Genomic DNA, 18,602 nt, shown 5'->3' on the forward strand with positions numbered 1-18,602 from the left:
AATAAATTGTTTTCCTGGAAGCCAAGTGATTTGACCAGCTGCATGACTCCTGAGATACCTCTGCCGAAAACAACTAAAAAAGGTTAGGGTCTGGGGTACATTCCTAGAATGTTTTGAGGGGATCTGGCCTGGTCCATAACACTGTACACCTGCAAATTGTGTCTCCAGGAAGGATGTAGTGCAACTTGAAAGGGTTCAGAAAAGATTTAAATGGATGGTTCTGAGGTTGGAGGGTTTCCTTCCCCGGGATTGAGTACAATGGTTGGCAGGTTATGTTACAGTTGTATAGGACTTCGGTTTGGCCACATTTGGAACACTTCATACAGTTCTGCTTGCCACATTCCAAAGCATCCACATCCTTTTGGTAGAGGGTGCAGAGGAGGTTCACCAGGATGTTGCCTGGTAAACAGGGCGCTTGCTATGAGGAGAGGTTGAGTAGATTAGGATTATTTTCATTAGAAAGATGCGGATTGAGGGGAGGGCCTGAATGAGATCTACAAACCATGGAGTGGCATGGTGGCTCAGTGGTTAGCACTTCTGCCTCACAGCACCAGGGCACTGGGTTTAATTCCCCCTTGGGTGAGTGTGTGGAGTTTGCATATTCTCCCTGTCTCTGATTGTCCTCCATGTGCTTTAGTTTCTTCCCACAATCCAAAGATGTGTGGGTCAAGAGAATTGGTGATGCTAAATTGCCAGGTCAGGGGTAAATAAAGGGTAGGAGAATGTGTCTGGGTGGGTTACACTTCAGAGGGTTGGTGTGAACTTGCAGGGCCGAAGAGCCTGTTTTCATACTATAGTGTATCTAAGGAAAGAACAAGAAACTTTTATTCCCAGAATGGGAGACTCAATTACTAGTGAGGTCACAAGTTCAAGGTGAGAGGGGAAAAGTTTAAGGGAGTTTAATGCATGGCAAGTTCCTTATGCAGATGGTGGTGGGTGCCTGGAGCGCATTGCCACCGGAGGTGGTAGAGGCGGACATGATGGTCTCATTTAAGATGTATCTAGACAGATACATGAAAGGGCAGGGAGCAGAGGGATACAGATCCTTAGAAAATAGGCAAGAGGTTTAGATAGAGCATCTGGATTGGTGCAGGCCTGGAGGGCCAAAGAACCTGGTCCGGTGCTGTAGCTTTCTTTGTTCCTTGTTTAGCTCTGGGCTTCTGTCCAACTGTCCCCTTCTTTTGTACCCTTGATGACATATCTTTCTTTTTTAGGATTGTTCCTCTGTTTTCAAAACAATCATATCAGATTGAAATTTAACAGGTTTTTGGAAGCCAAAGGACCTGGTTTAAATTGATTGGCTAAATTGAAAAACTGTTGTCTTAGCCTGCTAACTGTATGGCCTTTCAATACAAATGCTTCAGTTCAGGTGCTCTCTGTTGTGACAATGCTGCTCCTTTGAAGAAGATGTTGTTCTTGGTTTTTTTTGAAGAGAGGTTGTAAAAGGCAGAGGTTCTGATTCATCTGGGGTTAGGGACTTTGCTAATGGCTAACAGATACTGGCTAAGGCAACAATCAGGGAAAAGGGTTTGAGATGTTTTTTTTCTAAAACACTTGGACAATGAAAGGGCGGTTCTCCTTTTTGTTAACCCTGATTTGGTTTGAGTTTTAGCAAGCAGTCTGTCTGAAGCTACTGGGGGAAGAAAGGTTCCCTGATTCAACAAATGTTTCTGGCTGACTCTCTCACTAACATCTCTCCTGTAAGAACCTGTGTTTGAACTGACCGTTCCTTTTTGCCATAGGGGTGTGTTTATGAGAATGTTGCAGGAAATCTGAACAGCTGCTTTCTTAAGTTGCGGGGAGATCGTGATGGTCAGGTTTATGAATGGCTGCTATTCTAAAATCTGTTTTCTTTTGTGTTTCATTCGGCGGTGTGTAAATAGTTTTCCTGGAAGCCAAGTGGTTTGACCAGCTACATCACTCCTGAGATACCTCTGCCTAAAACAACTAAAAAAAGTTAGGGTCTGGGCTACCTTCCTAGAATGTTTTGAGGGGATCTGGCCTGGTCCATAACACTGTACACCTGCAAATTGTGTCTCCAGGAAGGATGTCGTGAAACTTGAAAAGGTTCAGAAAAGATTTAAATGGATGGTTCTGAGGTTGGAGGGTTTGAGTTATAGGGAGAGATTGAATAAGTTGCAGGTATTTTCCCTGGAACATTGGAGGCTGAGGAGTGACCTGGTAGATATTTATCAAATTATGAGGGGCACAGATAGGGTAAATAGTCAAAATCTTTTCCCCAGGGTGGGGAATCCAAAACTCGAGGTTTAGGATGAGGGGGAAAAGATTTAAAAGGGACCTGAGGGGTGACCTTTTCACGGAGAGAGTGGTGTATGTATGGAATGAGCTGCCAGAGGAAGTGGTGGAAGCTGGTATAATTTCAACATTTAAAAGGCATCTGGATAAGAACATGAATAGGAAGAGTTTAGAGGGATATGGACAAGTGCTGGCAAATGGGATGAGATTAATTTGGGATATGCAGTCAGCATGGACGAGTTGGACTGAAGGGTCTGTTTCCCTGCTGTGCATCTCTTTTGACTCGAAGTCTCTAAAAGATACCACATTGCTTCAACTGAACTCTGAAACCAACGTTACTGACAGATTCTTTGTGTGTGAACCCGAGAGGCCTAGTCGCAGAGATGTACAGCACTGAAACAGACCCTTCGCTACAACTCGTCCATGCTGACCAGACATCCAAAATTTAATCTACTCCCATTTGTCAGCATTTAGCTCATATACCCATCCAGATGCTTTTTAAATGTTGTAATTGTACCAGCCTCCACCACTTCCTCTGGCAGCTCATTCTGTACATGCACCACCCTCTGTGTGAAAACTTGTCCTTTGAGGTCCATGCTAAGTTGCCTGTAGTGTTAGGGTGGGTTACTCTTCGGAGGGTCGGTGAGGACTTGTTGGGCCGAAGGGCCTGTTTCCACGCTGTAGGGAATCTAATCAAAAGGCACCTGGACGGGTGTATGAACAGGAAGAGTTTAGAGGGAGACAAGCCAAGTGCTGGCAAATGGGACTAGATTAATTTAGGATATCTGGTCAGCATGAATGAGTTGGACGAAAAGGTCGCTTTCCAGCGCTTGGCCTATATCCCTCTCAACCATTCCTATTCATGTTCCCATCCAGATGCCATTTAAAAGCTGTAATTGTACCAGCCTCCACCACTTCTTCTGGCAGCTCATTCCATACATGTGTCACCCTCTGTATGAAAAGGTTGCCCTTTAGGTCCCATTTAAATCTTTCCCCTCTCACCATAAACCCTCTGGTTCTGGACTGCCCAACCTCCAGGGAAATGACCTTGTTATTTGCCCTATCCATACCCCTCATGATTTTATAAACCCATATAAGGTCATCCCTCAACTTCTGACACTCCAGGGAAAACAGCCCCAGTCTATTCAACCTCTCCCTGTAGCCCAAACTCTCGGCAACATCCTGGTAAATCATTTCTGGTAGAGAAGTCAATGATTTGGGTTAATACCTGAAACACTGACTTCACTGTTGGTGCTGCCTGGCTTGCTGCGTTTTTCCAGCCTCCTGCTTGCCTACTTTGGATTCCAGCATCTGCAGTTTGTTTTTGTCTCTAACGAATGGCAGAGCAGACTCGATGGGCTGAATGGCCTAACCTCTGCTTTGATGGTCTCACAGGCTTAGGTTTGTGCAGATTGTTTCAGTGGGAACGTGCAGTAGCGCCCAATGGATCAAAGTTAATAGAATCACAGAATCCCTACAGTGTGGACACAGGTCCTTCAGCCCAACAAGTTCAAACTGACCCTCTGAAGAGTAACCCACCCAGACCCATTTCCCTACCCTATTACTCGACATTTCCCGTGACTAATGCACCACACCTACACATCCCTGAACACTGGGACAATTTAGCTTCGCCATTCCACCCTACCTGCACACCTTTGGACTGTGGGAGGAAACCGGAACACCCAGAGAAAACCCACACAGGCACAGGAGGAGAATGGGGCAACTATCTGTGTGGAGTTTGCACAATGTCGGGCCCCTGGCACTGTGAGGCAATGCTACTCACCACTGAGCCACCGTGGGAGTGGGTGCAGTCCAACAGAAAACAAAACAAGCCCACTAACTCTCCCACTGTCAGACTGGGCAGGAGGTTCAGTCCTGGGGGTGACCCACAGCAGCCTCACCGGCAGAATCTGATTGTTGGGAGCGCTGGTGCCCCCGCTGGTGCCTCTGCAAGTTGCAGGCCTGGGTGAAGGCCTTCCCGCACTCAGGGCAGCTGAAGGGCCGCTCCCCGGTGTGGACCCGCTGGTGCTTCAGTAAGTCAGAGGAATTGCTGAAGGCCTTTCCGCACTCAGGACAAGTGAATGGCCTCTCCCCGGTGTGGACCCGCCGGTGGATCAGCACGTGGGAGAAATTGCTGAAGGCCTTCCCACACTCGGGGCAACTGAAGGGCCTCTCCCTGGTGTGGACCCACCGGTGGGTCAGCAGGTTGGAGGCATGGGTGAAGGCTTTCCCACACTCGGGGCAGCTGAAAGGCCTCTCCCCAGTGTGGACCCGCCGGTGGGTCAGCAGGGCAGAGGAATCGCTGAACCCCTTCCCGCACTCTGGGCAAGTGAATGGCCTCTCCCCTGTGTGGACACTCTGGTGCCTCAGCAGGGAAAAGGCCTGGGTGAAGGCCTTCCCACACTTGGGGCAGTTGAAGGGCTTCTCCCCTGTGTGGACCCGCCGGTGGGTCAGCAAGGCAGAGGAGCTGCTGAACCCCTTCCCACACTCTGGGCAGGAGAATGGCCTCTCCCCGGTGTGGACCCGCTGGTGCTTCAGTAGGTCAGAGGAATTGCTGAAGGCCTTCCCGCACTCCGGGCAGCTGAAGGACCTCTCCCCTGTATGGACCCGTCTGTGCCTCAGCAGGGTGGAGGAACTGCTGAACCCCTTCCCGCACTCAGGGCAGGAGAATGGCCTGACCCCAGTGTGACTGCGCTGATGAGCCTCCAGGACAGACGGGACATGGAAGCCTTTCCCACAGTCACCACACTTCCAAGGTTTCTCCACGGGGCGGGATTCCTCGGGTTTCTCCATGGCTGAAGCTTCAACGGCACACAAACGTGTACAGTCCCTCCCCGCCGTGAATTCCTCTTTCCGGGCTGGATAACTGTTTAAGGTTCCACACTCAGTGCGTTGTAACAGTAGGGTCTCTCATTCAGTCCCACTGATGCTGAAAACTTACTGAAACAGGGACCAAAAAACTTTGCTCCTTCTCACAGAATCTTAGTCAAAACTCGTTACAATCCCAATGGACTGAACGACTGTCAGACATTGACTTGAAATTGAGGACAGCAGACGCTGGAGAGTCAGAGTCGAAAAGTGCGGAAAAGTACAGGTCAGGCAGCATCTGAGCAGCAGGAGAGTCGGCGTTTTGGGCATAAGCCCTTCATCTGTTGATTTTTAAACTTCAGTTTTCAGATCAAATACTCTGTAAAAAGAGATTACAAAAGTCATCATTGTCACTGAGAAGGTCTGTAGCCTTAAAACTTGTCTTTAAACATTTATACTAAATTTAATGCTGAATTATGGAACACATTTATTGCACAAGACAGCAAGGCTCAGAAAAGGGGGGAATCTTAAAGGATGCACAAGATAGGGACACCTGGGGTCACCAAGTGATAACAGGATGCTGTAAGACAATTAAGAACGTTTGCCTCAGCATCGGTGAATCTGTGTGAACAGGACACCAAGTGATAACATTCACAGCCGTTCCCTTGTGAAATTAATGACAGTGTTTGATTCTGACCCTGAAACGAAACTTGGTACTATCAAAACCTTTGTAACGGTCAGTCGCTGTCAATTATAATGGATTCTTATACCCCTTGCAAGCAGGGCAGTCACAGAGAAAATAAATCTTTGCTGTTACAAAACCCTGACTTGAGAGTTCAAAAGGACACTAGAGAGAGACACCACTTTAGTGCTGAGGCTGTTGAATCCAGTAGAAAATTAACTCTTAGTGCTTAGCTGCTATGGATTGAATTTAATTGAGTTTTGAGACTTTTTGATGCTTTTGAGTAGCCAATTCTGGTTATGAAATGCAAACTCTGTAAAAGGAAATACTGATAAAGCTTTAACTTACTTGCTGTTTTTACAGACTTTACAGACTGCCCCACTGTCAATTCTAACTAATCAGATCTTATGTCTTATTTGAATTTCAATCACAAACTTGAAAAGAAGGCATGTTTCATTCGAAGACGAATGAATCAGTTTAAATGCAACCTTACAGTAACATCTCAGCCTCAGGTACAGAATGATTTAGTGCTTAAAAAGCAGGAGTCTGCTCCTAGCTTAGAAATTATTCTAGGTCGAATATTGAAGAGATTCTTGCACAATGTGTCGGGAAGCCATTTTATGATTGAACGTTTGCCCTTCCTACTAAGAAGCTGTTTTATAAAAGAACTGTATCTGACATGTGAGCTGTGCAAGGTTATCTTGTGAACTCTCCAATTAGCTGGGACTGGTACCTCTTTATGAGGGGAGTTTATCTCACTAGCAGGCACCTAATTCAGCTGTTTTTCCCACCTGACGAATGGCTTCGGGCCTGTAGGAGTGATTAGTCAAGCTTCACAGATCTGTCAATTAGCTTTTCTTCCTTATGAATTATTGTCTTTCACTGTTATCTGTCTAATTAAGAACATGCAATTTCTTTTTCAAACTTTTGTACAAAGGAAGCCACTTTGTATCAATACATTGGAGTAGCCTGGTGGGCATTTGAACAGCTGGTAACCTACTCTCCTAGATTATTAGAACCTAGTTAGTTTAGCTGATAGGTATCAATGTTATGTTGTCACAGTGATGCTATTAGTGAATAAAGGGGATAACTAAAATTATACTAAACTGTCCATAACAGGATTTTATTCCAGACTTCCAAACAGTACGATTTCCGGGACGAACCAAGAGAGAGGCTTTACAGGTCTGAGTCCACAAGGGATTCCCTGGGCCATCTCAAATCTCCACTTTAACATCAGTCCAGGGTAGAAATTCAGAACAAGCAATTCTTTTTCTGCAGAACAATCTTTTCTTTTGTTATTCCACAAAATTGAAAGCACCATCCCAATCTCTCTCCCCCCATCCATTCTCACTCCACTCTAATTCTCCTGAAGGATGCTAATTCAGGATCTTACAGGGCCAAAAAAGTAAAAACATCTCTTTTGAATAACTCTACCTGAAAGTTAACAACTTTCACGACATTGGGATACTGCTCAGTGTGAGCAGATCTGTTTTTGGGAAGCAAAGGAAAACTGTATAAATTCAGGATAAACCTGCAATACAGCATCTTTAGAAACAACCAGACACAGGGTCAAGGCATTGACACCAACACCAGTGAGAAACTAAACATACAGATGTGGCAAACCATCAGTCTTTAATCTTTTAGAATGGGTTGTAGGTATCATTAATATGTAAATCTCAGAACTTCTTACAAATCACCTTCTCGAGATAACTTAAGGTTTGTAACAAAAGGTGACATCTCAGCTCAGACAATGCATTAAAGGTATGAGGTCACAGTCTGTATCCCAATTTTGAATCTGACAGGTTCTGTTTCCAAAGTGAAATTTACAAAATATTACATGCATGCATTGCCTGCATTGACTGCCAGCAGACTGCGCATTTTTTGAACAAAATCAAATTTTTGGATCAGAAATTGGCTAGCTGAAAGAAGACAGAGGATGGTGGTTGATGGGAAATATTCATCCTGGAGTTCAGTTACTAGTGAGTTACCACAAGGATCTGTTTTGGGTCCACTGCTCTTCATCATTTTATAAATGACCTGGATGAGGGCATAGAAGGTGGGTTCGTAAATTCGCGGATGACACTAAAGTCGGTAGAGTTGTGGCTACTGACTAAGGATGTTGTCAGTTACAGAGGGACATAGATTAGCTGCAGGGCTGGGCTGAGAGGTGGAAAATGGAGTTTAATGCGGAAAAGTGTGAGGTGATTCACTTTGGAAAGAGCAACAGGAATGCAGAGTACTGGGCTAATGGTAAGATTCTTGGTAGTGTAGATGGGCAGAGAGATCTCGGTGTCCAAGTACGTAGATCCTTGAAAGTTACCCAGGTTGATAGGGCTGTTAAGAAGGCATACGGTGTGTTAGCTTTTGTTGGTAGAGGGATTGAGTTTCAGAACCATGAGATCATGTTGCAGCTGTACAAAACTCTGGTGCGGCCAGATTTGGAGTATTGCGCACAGTTCTGGTCACCGCATTATAGAAAGGATGTGGAAGCTTTGGGAAAGATTCAGAAGAGATTTACTAGGATGTTACCTGGTATGGAGGGAAGGTCTTAGGAGGAAAGGCTGAGGGGCTTGCGGCTGTTTTCGTTAGGGAGAAGGAGGTTGAAAGATGACTAACTGAGACATAAGATAATCAGAGAGTTAGATAGGTTGGATAGTGAATGCCTTTTTCCTTGGATGGCAATGGCTAGGACGAGGGGATATAACTTTAAATTGAGGGGTGATAGATATAGGACAGATGGTCAGAGGTAGTTTCTTTACTCCGTAGTCGAGGTGTGGAACGTATTGCCTGCAATAGTAGTAGACTCGCCAACTTTAAGGGCATTTAAATTGTCATTGGATAGACATATGAACGAGAATGGAAGAGTGTCGGTTAGGTGAGCTTCAGATTGGTTCCACAGGTCGGTGCAACATTGAGGGCCGAAGGGTCTGCACTGCGCTGTAATGTTCTATGTATCTATAAATATAATTCTACAAATACAAATTCACCCTATATACTTATATGCATGTGTGCATGCATGAGAGAAAGCAAATGTCTATGTCTATGCTGTTTATCTCTATGTCTATTTGATAACAAATGCTTTATTTCTGTAAATGTTGTTATAAATCAGAGTTGGGTACTAATAGTTAGATGGAAGGGAGAGAGAATTCCTCAAGTTGGGTACCATAAGAATCCTGGGAGACCCTTATTTCTGGCTTACTTCCTAATGAACAAACATTAAACAAGCTCACCTATTTATTTCTAATTTTGTTTCATTTTTCTTGTTTATTCCCTGCTACGATGAGTCTCTCTGGATGGTTGACAGGCTGGGGCAATGTGGGTTGGGCCTTGAGTGGCTGAATGTTTTATTGTTCTGGAAGGTGGAAAAGGGGGTCAAAGTTTCAGCAAAAACCCAGCAGAGCTGAGGACATACGACACCTTACTCTGTGGGAACAGGGAGATCAACAGAGGACAGAGAAATCAGGACCTGAAACCCGAGCTGACACCAGGCTACCCTGTGATCAGTGCTTTGATTAGCAGTGCCAACCTTCTACCTTTACCGAGCTTCCCATTAAACTTCTTTATAAGGAGTCTCAGATCATAATTATTCTCTTTAATGTGTGCAGCCAATTCACTCACTTTTGTTACAATGCAGCACACATGCAGCTTTTACTTTTATTTTTGTGATCTTTTGAATCGAGCTTTGATTGCTGTTACGTTTATCCTCCTTGTCCCTTTTTATCATTCTCCAACGTTCATTTTCCACATCACCACACTGCTCACCGGCCTTGATTTGGATTGGCCATGCTAAATTGCCCATTGTGTCCAGGGATGTGCAAGTTAGGTGGTTTAGCCAAGAGAAATGCACAGTTATAGTTTCACAGTAATAGGAGCAGGAGTAGGCCATTTGGCCCATCCAGCCTGCTCTGCCATTCATTATCGTCTCAGCTCCTCCTATCTGCATTGTCCCAACTACCCTTTAATTCCCTACAATGCAATAACCCAGCCAACTGTATCCTGAATATACTTAATAAAGCTGCTGCTACTGCTTCCTTGGGCAGACAATTCCATAGATTCACCACATTCCAGGAAAAACAGTTCTTCCTCATCTCTGTCCTAAATCTACTCTCCCTAATCTTGAGGCCATGTCCCCTAGTCCTAGTCTAATTCACCAGCAGAAACGACAGGACAGGATAGGTGGGGTGGGGGTGGTCTGTGTGGCATGCTCTTCAGAGGGGTCAGCGTTGCCTTTATGGGCTGAATGGCCTGATTCCACACTGTAGGGCTTCAATGATTTACCAGGGTTGTGTGCGTTCCGGATGACATCTCCCAGAACCTCCACTTTCTGCAAATCGAAAGACAAGTCCCACCCTGCCCTCTCGTATGTGTGTTCTGTAACTGCTTAATCGTTTCTAGTGAATACAGCCCACACCTGCTGCTGCCAGTAACCTTTACAATGCTGATGAAACAATGCAATACCTGCTGTATTGAAAATCGTAAGGCTTCTAACGATACCAGTTACTGATTCACCGCTCCTTCTGATGGACAGCGTTGGAAATACAATGTTGAAGGCTGAATGAAATGAGCAGTTTAAAACAAAAACCCACCTAACCCTTCACTAGGTTCTCTACTCAGCACACTGTACTTACTGCCAGTAAACCTGAAAGCACTTCATCCCCACAGTGCAATGAATTCCCACTTTCCACTAGAATTCCAGATGTGCTCCCTCACTCAGTTACTGTCTCACAACTGGAAGAATTCGTTGTAACTTCTGCTCCCAGGAAGGGCAAAACATCTTTGAAAACTGCTCTGAAAGTCTAGTCTTCACAACCACACTTCTACTTTCACTGAGGACGATTAGAGTCATACAGCACGGAAACAGACCCTTCAGCCCAACTCATTGGTGCTGACCAGATATCCTAAATTAATCCAGTCCCATTTGCCAGCATTTGGCCCATATCCCTCAAAACCCTTCCTATTCATGTACCCATCCAGATGCCTTTTAATATGTTGTAATTGTACCAGCCTCCACCGCTTCCTTTGGCGGCTCATTCCACAGAGACATCACCATCTTTGTGAGGAAGTTTCCCCTCAGGTTACCCCTCTCATCTCAAAACTATGCCCTATACTTTTGGACTCCCATATCCTGGGGAAAAGATCTTGGCTATGCATCCTATCCATGCCCCTTATGAACTTCTGTAAGGTCACCCCTCAGCCTCCACTCCAGGAAAAATAGACCCAGTCTATTCAGCCTTTCCCTGGAGCTCAAACCTTCCAACTCTGGCAACAGCCTTCTAAATCCTTTCTGAACTCTTTCAAGTATCACAACATCTTTCCTACAGCAGGGAGATCAGAACTGAGTGTGGTATTCCAAAACATGGTCTAACTCAATGTACTGACCAATGGAGGAAAGTAGACCAAACAGCTCCTTCATTATCTGATCGACTTGCGACTCCACTTTCAAGGAACTATGAACCTGCTCTCCAAGATCTTTTTGTTCTGCTACACTCCCCAGGACCTTAGCATTACGTGTACAAGTCCTGCCCTGATTTGCCTTACCAAAATGTAAAATCTCATACTCATCTAAATTAAACTCAATCTGCCACTCCTTGGCACATCAGCCTATGTAATCAATTCTAATTTATATCAAACATTCTTTCCTCTCTCATTCCCAGAAAGCTGAAAATCTCCATCCCTCAGACTCTTCCCCCATTCTCACTTTGCTGAACCTAATTCCTCTGTACCTCATCCTGAAGGGTGTGGTTCATGCTGATTAACAGGCCCACACTCGGGGGGATCTAAATGAAACAGACAGAATGCTGAACAGCCAGGACAGAGTGGACATTGGTAAGAGAGGGCACAGCCTTCGAGTAAGGGGAAGACTTTTCTGAATGGAGATAAGAAGAAATGTCTTCAGCCAGAGAGTGCTGAATCTATAAAATTCATTGCCACAGGAGGCCAGGTCACCGAGTATATTTAGGACTGAGATAGATAGCTTCTTGAGTATCAAGGGATTCGAAAGTAATGGAGAGAAAGCAGGAGAATGAGGTTGAGAAATTTATCAGCCATGATTGAATGGCGGAGCAGACTCGATGGGTTGAATGGCCTAATTTCTGTTCTCATGTCTTATGGTCTCTCACAGTATGAGCAGGGGTAGACCATTTGGTTTTTCGAGCTTTCGCCAGCACTGAACAGATCATAACTGGATATGAATATACTTACATCTGGGTGGATAGGTTGAGATGTTTTTCACTGGAGTGTAGGAGGTTGAGGCGACTTTATAGAGAGGATTATAAGATCATGAGGGTATAGATGAAATGACCAGCAGATGTCCTTTCCCTAGGGTGGAGGTTTCAAGTTGAGGGAGCAAATTTTGAAGGGGAGAGGAGAAAGATTTTAAAAAGATATCAGGAGAACTTTTTTTTAAGAAAGTGGTTTGTGTGTGGAATCAATGTCCAGAGGAAGTGTGGATGCAGATGCAGTAACAATGTTTAGAAGACATTTGGATAAGTACATGAATAGGAAAGGTTCGGAGGGATATGGGCCAGTCACTGGCAAATGGACCAGTTTAATTTGAGAACATAGCATGGACTAGTTAGACTGAAGGGTCTGTTTCTGTGCTGTATGATCTTGTAGCAGTTCTCTACTGGTCTGAAAACCATTTTCTTGGAGATCCAAGATGGCGGTGGTCTGCTGTGTTGGGCTCTGTGCCATATCCTCTGGCAATGTGGACCTTTACCACCCCCCCACTCATTAACCATCCTTTGGAGAAAAATTACTAATATAAACTTAGTGAACATCTGGAGCTGCTATAATTGTGGTTTGACAGCTTTAAGACCAGGATGAAAGCAAATGAAGAAAAGGGGCCGAAAGGAGTGCAGCAGGTAGGGCATTCCCCTACTGCATCGGGGGGGCCTGGAGCCATTGCTCATACTCCCAGGGCAGACGTTTTGGGTTTAATGGGGTAGCAGCAGTTACTCTCGGAGTTTGCCAAACTCTGAGAAAAGATTGAAGCAGCGGTGGAACCACTATCTGCCACGCTGGAAAAGCATGGACAGGAAATTCAAATGTTGGCCCGAAGAGAATAGGCAGCGGAGGAGAGGACCGTGGCATCGGAGACCGTGGCGGAGGTCTCAGGAGGAAGGATCCAAACGCTGGAAGACCAGGTTCGGGTCCTTCAGGAGCAAGTGGACGACCTGGAAAACAAAAGTAAGAGAAAAAGCTTACAGCTCATGGGTCTTCCGGAACGCGAGGAAGGCAAAGACCTCGTTGGAAAACTGGAGAAGTGGTTCCTGACGTTCTTGGGGCTGGAGTTGGAGTCGGGCCTGTTGAGTTTGGAGCGGGCCCACCGAATTGCAATGTGCAGGTCAGGACCGGACCCACGCCCCTGCACGGTCCTTGTGCGACTCCTGCATTATAAAGAAAGACAGTTAGTGATTGAAACAGCAAGAAAACTGGGAAGAGATCCACAGGCTTTAAAGCACAAAGGCTCAAGAATAATATCTTTTCAGGACTTCTCAGGAGCAAGAATTAAGAAGAGAAAGGGCTTTTGATGAGGTTAAGAGAAAATTAAGGGATCTGAACATTCAATGTTCCTTGAGGTCCCTGGCCATGTTGCATTTTGCTCATGGGGGGTCAGTATCTCATTTTGATTCAGCAGAAAAGGTGAAGGACTTTGTGAATTCTCTGAATTCAAGGACTCAGGTTGGGATAGGGCCATCGATATGGACAATGGTACAGTTCTTTCTGCCCTTCTTTTCTTTTCCTCTCTCCATTTTTTTTGTGGTTATCGGCTTCTCTGTACTGCCTTGATGTAAAACCGGAATTATTTAGTATATCGTTCAGTTGTGCATTATGTGGGGACTTTTGTTTTAACTGCTGTCCTTTTGCTTTTGGTTTGGGGGTGGCTATACCTCTGGTTAAGATGTATGGAGAAGGGGTGTGTGTGTGGGGGTGGGGGGGGAGGGCGGGAGAGGGGGGAATGGGCATCCATTTTTAACTCTCAGAATGTAAATAACGTTTTTTTTCCATCTGTAAATTGCCTGGGGCTAGGGCACGGCCTCAGCTGGAAGGATCCAGGATGTTAGCTATGGGTAAGGTGGGGTGGGGTGGTGGGGGAGTTATGATAGGGTATTCTTCTCGTTTAGCTCCAAGAGTAGAGGAGTGGCTATACTGATAAGAAGGAACCTCCCTTTCCAGGTAATTGAGCAAATTAAGGATGAACTTGGACAGTTCATCATTCTTAAAGCTCAACTACATGGAGAAGAGTATGGCGTCCTGAATGTGTATCCTCCCCTACCCCACCACATGCACCCTCTTACATTTCTAATTGATGCAGTTGCTAAATTAATGAGTCTTGGGGTGCACAGCACAATCATAGGAGGGGATTTTAATCGCCTCATAGATCCTGAGGTAGACAGGGTAACAAGGGGCCTGGCATGTATGACTGCACAATCTAAGCAGTTGGTGGACATGATTAGTTTGATGAGTTTCCCTACAGTGTGGAAATGGGCCCTTCGGCTCAACAAGTCCACACTGACCCTCCGAAGAGTAATCCACCCAGACCCATTTCCCTCTGGCTAATGCACCTAACACCATGGGCAATTTAGCATGGCCAATTCACCTTACCTGTACATCATTGGACTGTGTGAGGAAACCAGAGCACCCAGAGGAAACCCACGCAGACACGGGGAGAATGTGCAAACTCCACACACAGTCGTCTAATGCCAGAATTGGACCTTGGTCCCTGGTGCTGTGAGGCAGCAGAGCTAACCACTGAGCCACCGTGCTGCCCCAGTGTGAGGAGTTGGGGTTAGTGGATGTGTGGAGGCACCTCCACTTGAATGGAAGAGACTTTACTTTCTATTCCAACCCACACAAGTGCCACACGCGAGTTGACATGTTTTTTATGTCATCAGATATTTTGGATATAACACTGGCTTGTAAAATTGGGAATATAGCTGTCTCAGACCACATGCCAGTGTATTTAGATGGTAAAATCAAGGGTGGTGGAATGGATGCACGGCACTGGCGCACGGACCCATTCCTGTTAAGGAATGGCAAATTCGTTGAGTACATCAGAAGAAAGTTCAGGGTCTTCTGGGATATCAACTCAAGTGAGGCCAGTAATCCGGCAATACTGTGGGAGGCCACTAAGGCATATTTATGAGGCCTAGTTATTTCGTATTAAACAACTAGAAGGAAGCAGAGGGAGGAGCAACAATAGATGCTGAGGAAGTATATTATATTAGGCCTTCACTAGTCAAGCTGCAGCTCTCCGGGCTGCTCTCGACTCATTGCACACACAGGTAGCAAAAAAGGGTCTCCTTTGCCAAAGATCGCTTGAATTTGGAGAACCTGCCCCTCCCCAGTATAAAGGCGGAACAGGTTTCCCTGTTGAATGCATCTATGATGATAGAGGAGGTGCAGGAAACAATAAAGGATCTCCAGAGTGGCAACGCACCGGGGTCAGATGGATTCCCAAGTGAATTCTATAAGGAATTCATAAATGCCACCTCTGAGGATGTATATCAATTCATATACACAGGTTTGTCTTCCGCCCTCTCTTAGAGAGGCTAATATCGCCTTCATTTTAAAGAAGGGGAAAGAGCCTGAAGAATGTGCTTCATACAGACTCATCTCACTGTTGAATGTAGATTTTAAAATTCTACCCAAGATGCCGGCTCTGAGGTTGGAAAAGGTGTTGCCCTATATTATTAAAGAAGATCAGATGGGTTTTAAGGGTCGTAGCTCCTCCAACAATATCAGGAGGGTATTGAACATGGTGCAGGTATGCCACAATGATTGATCCTGGGCTCTGTGGTCTCCGGAGACGCAGAAAAGGCATTTGACCGGATAGAATGGCTGTACTTGTTTGGGGTCCACAAGCATTTTGGTCTGGGGGGATCCTTTGCTAGACGGGTGGTAGTGTTGTATAATGATCCTAAGGCAGCAGTCATCACAAATGGCACTAAGTCAGATAACTTTAATAGTGGGAGAGGTAGTAGACAGGGGTGTCCTCTTTCACCGCTGCTGTTTACCTTGGCAATTGAGCCATTAGCTGAGGCTATCAGGAGGGATCCTGAAATAGTGGGGCCAGGAGTGGGAATGGGCGAGCATAAGATCACCCTATATGCTGATGACATCCTTTTGTTCTTGGCCAATCTGGAGGAGTCAGTTTCTCGATTGATTCAAACAATTAATTTATTTGGCTGTTTTTCGGGCTACAGGATCAACTTTACAAATTCGGAAGCCGTGCCGGTGGGGGGGATTAGTGGAGGTGCCTGATCTGAAGGATAGAATGCAGTTCCTGTTTAGATGGTCGTCAAAAGGATTTTTGTATTTGGGAATTTTTATTACTCCTGCCTTCCACCAGCTGTATAAAGCTAACTATGTACAATTACTCGAGAGGATAAAGCAGGATTTGCAGCAGTGGGAGGGATTACCGTTATCATGGTTAGGCTGAATAGCCCTGAATAAAATGAATGTTATTCCTCGCCTATTGTACCCCATGAGAATGCTCCTGTTGTTGCTACCCAGATGAGTATTACTGAGGCTCCGTGGTTGGCTCGGTTCTTTTATTTGGTGTTGCAGCCGCCCCCTAATTAAATTTACCAAATTGCAGCTCTCACAGGGTGAGGGAGTGGGGTGAACATTCCGGACTCGAAGAGACATCAAATATGCACTTTGTTACCATATCTGGGTGGCTGGGTATGGGGGTGATTCGGGGTCAATTTGGCTTGATGTTGAAGCCTCGCCGTTGCGATGTCGAAGCCTCGCCGTTGCGATGTCCCCTAATTATTTATGGATAAGATGAAATCCATGACCGAGCAGTGTAAGAGTCCAATCATTTTAAATACAGTGAAAGCCTGGAGGATAATGAGGCAAGATGAGGGCAGTTGGCTTAAGACCTCACTGTTTACCCCACTGGTGGGAGCCCAAGGATTTAAACCTGGGGCAATGGACTCCGGCTTTAAGTCATGGGAGAATAAGGGAATCTCCTGTCTGGGAGATTTATTCAAGGGGGAGGTCTTGATGTCATTTAGCCAGCTAAGTCAGAAATATGGATTGTACCTATTCCGGTACTTTCAGATAAAGGGATTATATACAGAAAAAGACGATGGTCCCAGCTCAGCTTTACAGGTCAGACGTGGAGAAAGAGTACTCCAGTGTGTTGGTGTTCTTTCAGTCAGTACTTTGTATTATTTACAAAAGGGACGTGCCTTATGGGACATGGAGGGAATCTGTAGGATGTGGAATCAGGAGCTCGGAGAGGATACTTCATTGGAAGTATAGAAAGAAATATGGGAAAATGTAAGGAAAATTTCAATACGTAACAAAGCATAGGCCATGAAATTGAAGATTTTACACAGGGCTCATATGGTGCCAGAGAGGCTAGTTCAAGAGAGGAGTATCACCAGGGTGTCCCAAATGTAAAATTAGTAGAGGCACTCTCTCACACTGCTATTGGTCATGTTTTAAGATCCAGACTTACTGGAGTGCTATAGTAAGGGAGCCGAAGGACATCCTCGGGATTGAAGTTAAAGTGGATCTGGCATTTCTTCTTCTGGGGTTGGCAAATTTGCCCTCTCCTGGGAAACATGGGAAGAGACTGTGTAACATTCTTACTCACTATGCAAGGAAGAACATTTTAATGAAAGAGACATTTGGGAAAAAACCCAGGTCTTATGGGGTGGCGTCGGCTAGTGATGGAGCATCTCCACCAAGACTACCCCATGAATATGGTGCACCACAGAACAGAGCAGTTTTACAAGACGTGGCAACCCTTTCTAAATTATATGGATGCAGACTTATCAGCAATATTGATTAGGGCCATGGTATGCCATGGGAATCAGATTGGGCACCAGTGGGGCCCTGGGAAGGGCGGCTGGGGGAAAAGATTATGGGTACAATAACTGGAGCTCCCAGGGATGGGAGCCTCAGTGGAGGTGTAGTGAGTGAAATAGAATAAAATAATGTGATGTAATTTAATTTGAATTCAGTTTAATTTAATTTTTTAAAAATTTGATTGTAGTTTAGTTTAAGCTAAGTAGGTACGGTTGTTCTGGTAGAATAGTCGTTAGTTCATTATTAATAGTATCGTGATATGACATTGTTGTACTGCCTCTATCTTTCTGTATTTTGGTATTGTTCTTTTTTGTCTATAGATGTTTTGTAAAAGATTTGAAAAAGTTTCTAATAAAATTTTTTTTTTAAAATGTCCTTGCCTTCCCCCATAACTACTTTTAACATTTAAAAGTCAGATAAACTCAGCTTTGAATATATTCAATGACCCCCTAACTGCAGGAAGACATCCCCACTTCTGAACTCAATTCCTCTTACTAATACACCACTTGCCTTGCTCATTGCTTGCTGCACCTATCTGACAACTGGCATTGACTGGGATAGAAAGCCTGAGTAGAACGTAGCTGAGGCACCTTTGCACATCCACACATCATCCCTGATGAATGGTTTTTGCCCAAAACATTGACTGTCCTGCACTACGGATGTTGCCTGATCTGTTGCACTTTTCCAGCGCCACATTTTTCGACTCTGATCTCTAGCATCTGCAGTTCTCACTTGTTCCACATCCCAATATAAACAACGTATTTAAACAATGCATCTCCTTTCTGTTTTTATTTCACAGGAAAGACTATAACTTCACACTGTGTTACTGCATTTGCCATGTGTTTGCTAATTAAGACACAGACCTGAACCAACTTTGCTGCAGGTCAAGAACTGAACTCCAGAATGAAAAAATAAAATGGAAAAGGGGCTGAGAAAAGAGTGTGTTGTACTCACAGATGTTGGACAGAGGAAAGTTGCAGTCTGAGGTGAAGCTCAATTTTCATTCAGACAGACAGGAACAGCAACTACA

At 45.0% G+C, this 18,602-nt stretch overlaps 1 protein-coding gene across 1 annotated transcript; it reads right to left on the reverse strand.

The window, feature by feature from the left end:
- Positions 1-3,856: 3,856 nt before the first annotated feature.
- On the reverse strand, positions 3,857-18,602 carry LOC148143302 (uncharacterized). Its single transcript, XM_087974106.1, has 3 exons — positions 18,527-18,602; positions 12,953-13,134; positions 3,857-5,443 (listed from the first exon to the last, which is right to left on the reverse strand). Exon 3 carries the CDS (start codon positions 5,047-5,049, stop codon positions 4,126-4,128), a length of 924 nt encoding a protein of 307 aa, XP_087830232.1. The 5' UTR covers positions 5,050-5,443; positions 12,953-13,134; positions 18,527-18,602; the 3' UTR covers positions 3,857-4,125.

The sequence above is a fragment of the Chiloscyllium plagiosum genome, unplaced genomic scaffold (genome assembly GCF_037043375.1).
Source record: "Chiloscyllium plagiosum isolate Xiang-an unplaced genomic scaffold, Cpla_swu_hap1 HiC_scaffold_27, whole genome shotgun sequence".
Taxonomy (NCBI): domain Eukaryota; kingdom Metazoa; phylum Chordata; class Chondrichthyes; order Orectolobiformes; family Hemiscylliidae; genus Chiloscyllium; species Chiloscyllium plagiosum.

Coding starts and splice junctions, on each gene's coding strand:
- LOC148143302 (XM_087974106.1), bottom strand. CDS start 5,049: ATGGAGAAACCCGAGGAATCCCGCCCCGTGGAGAAACCTTGGAAGTGT.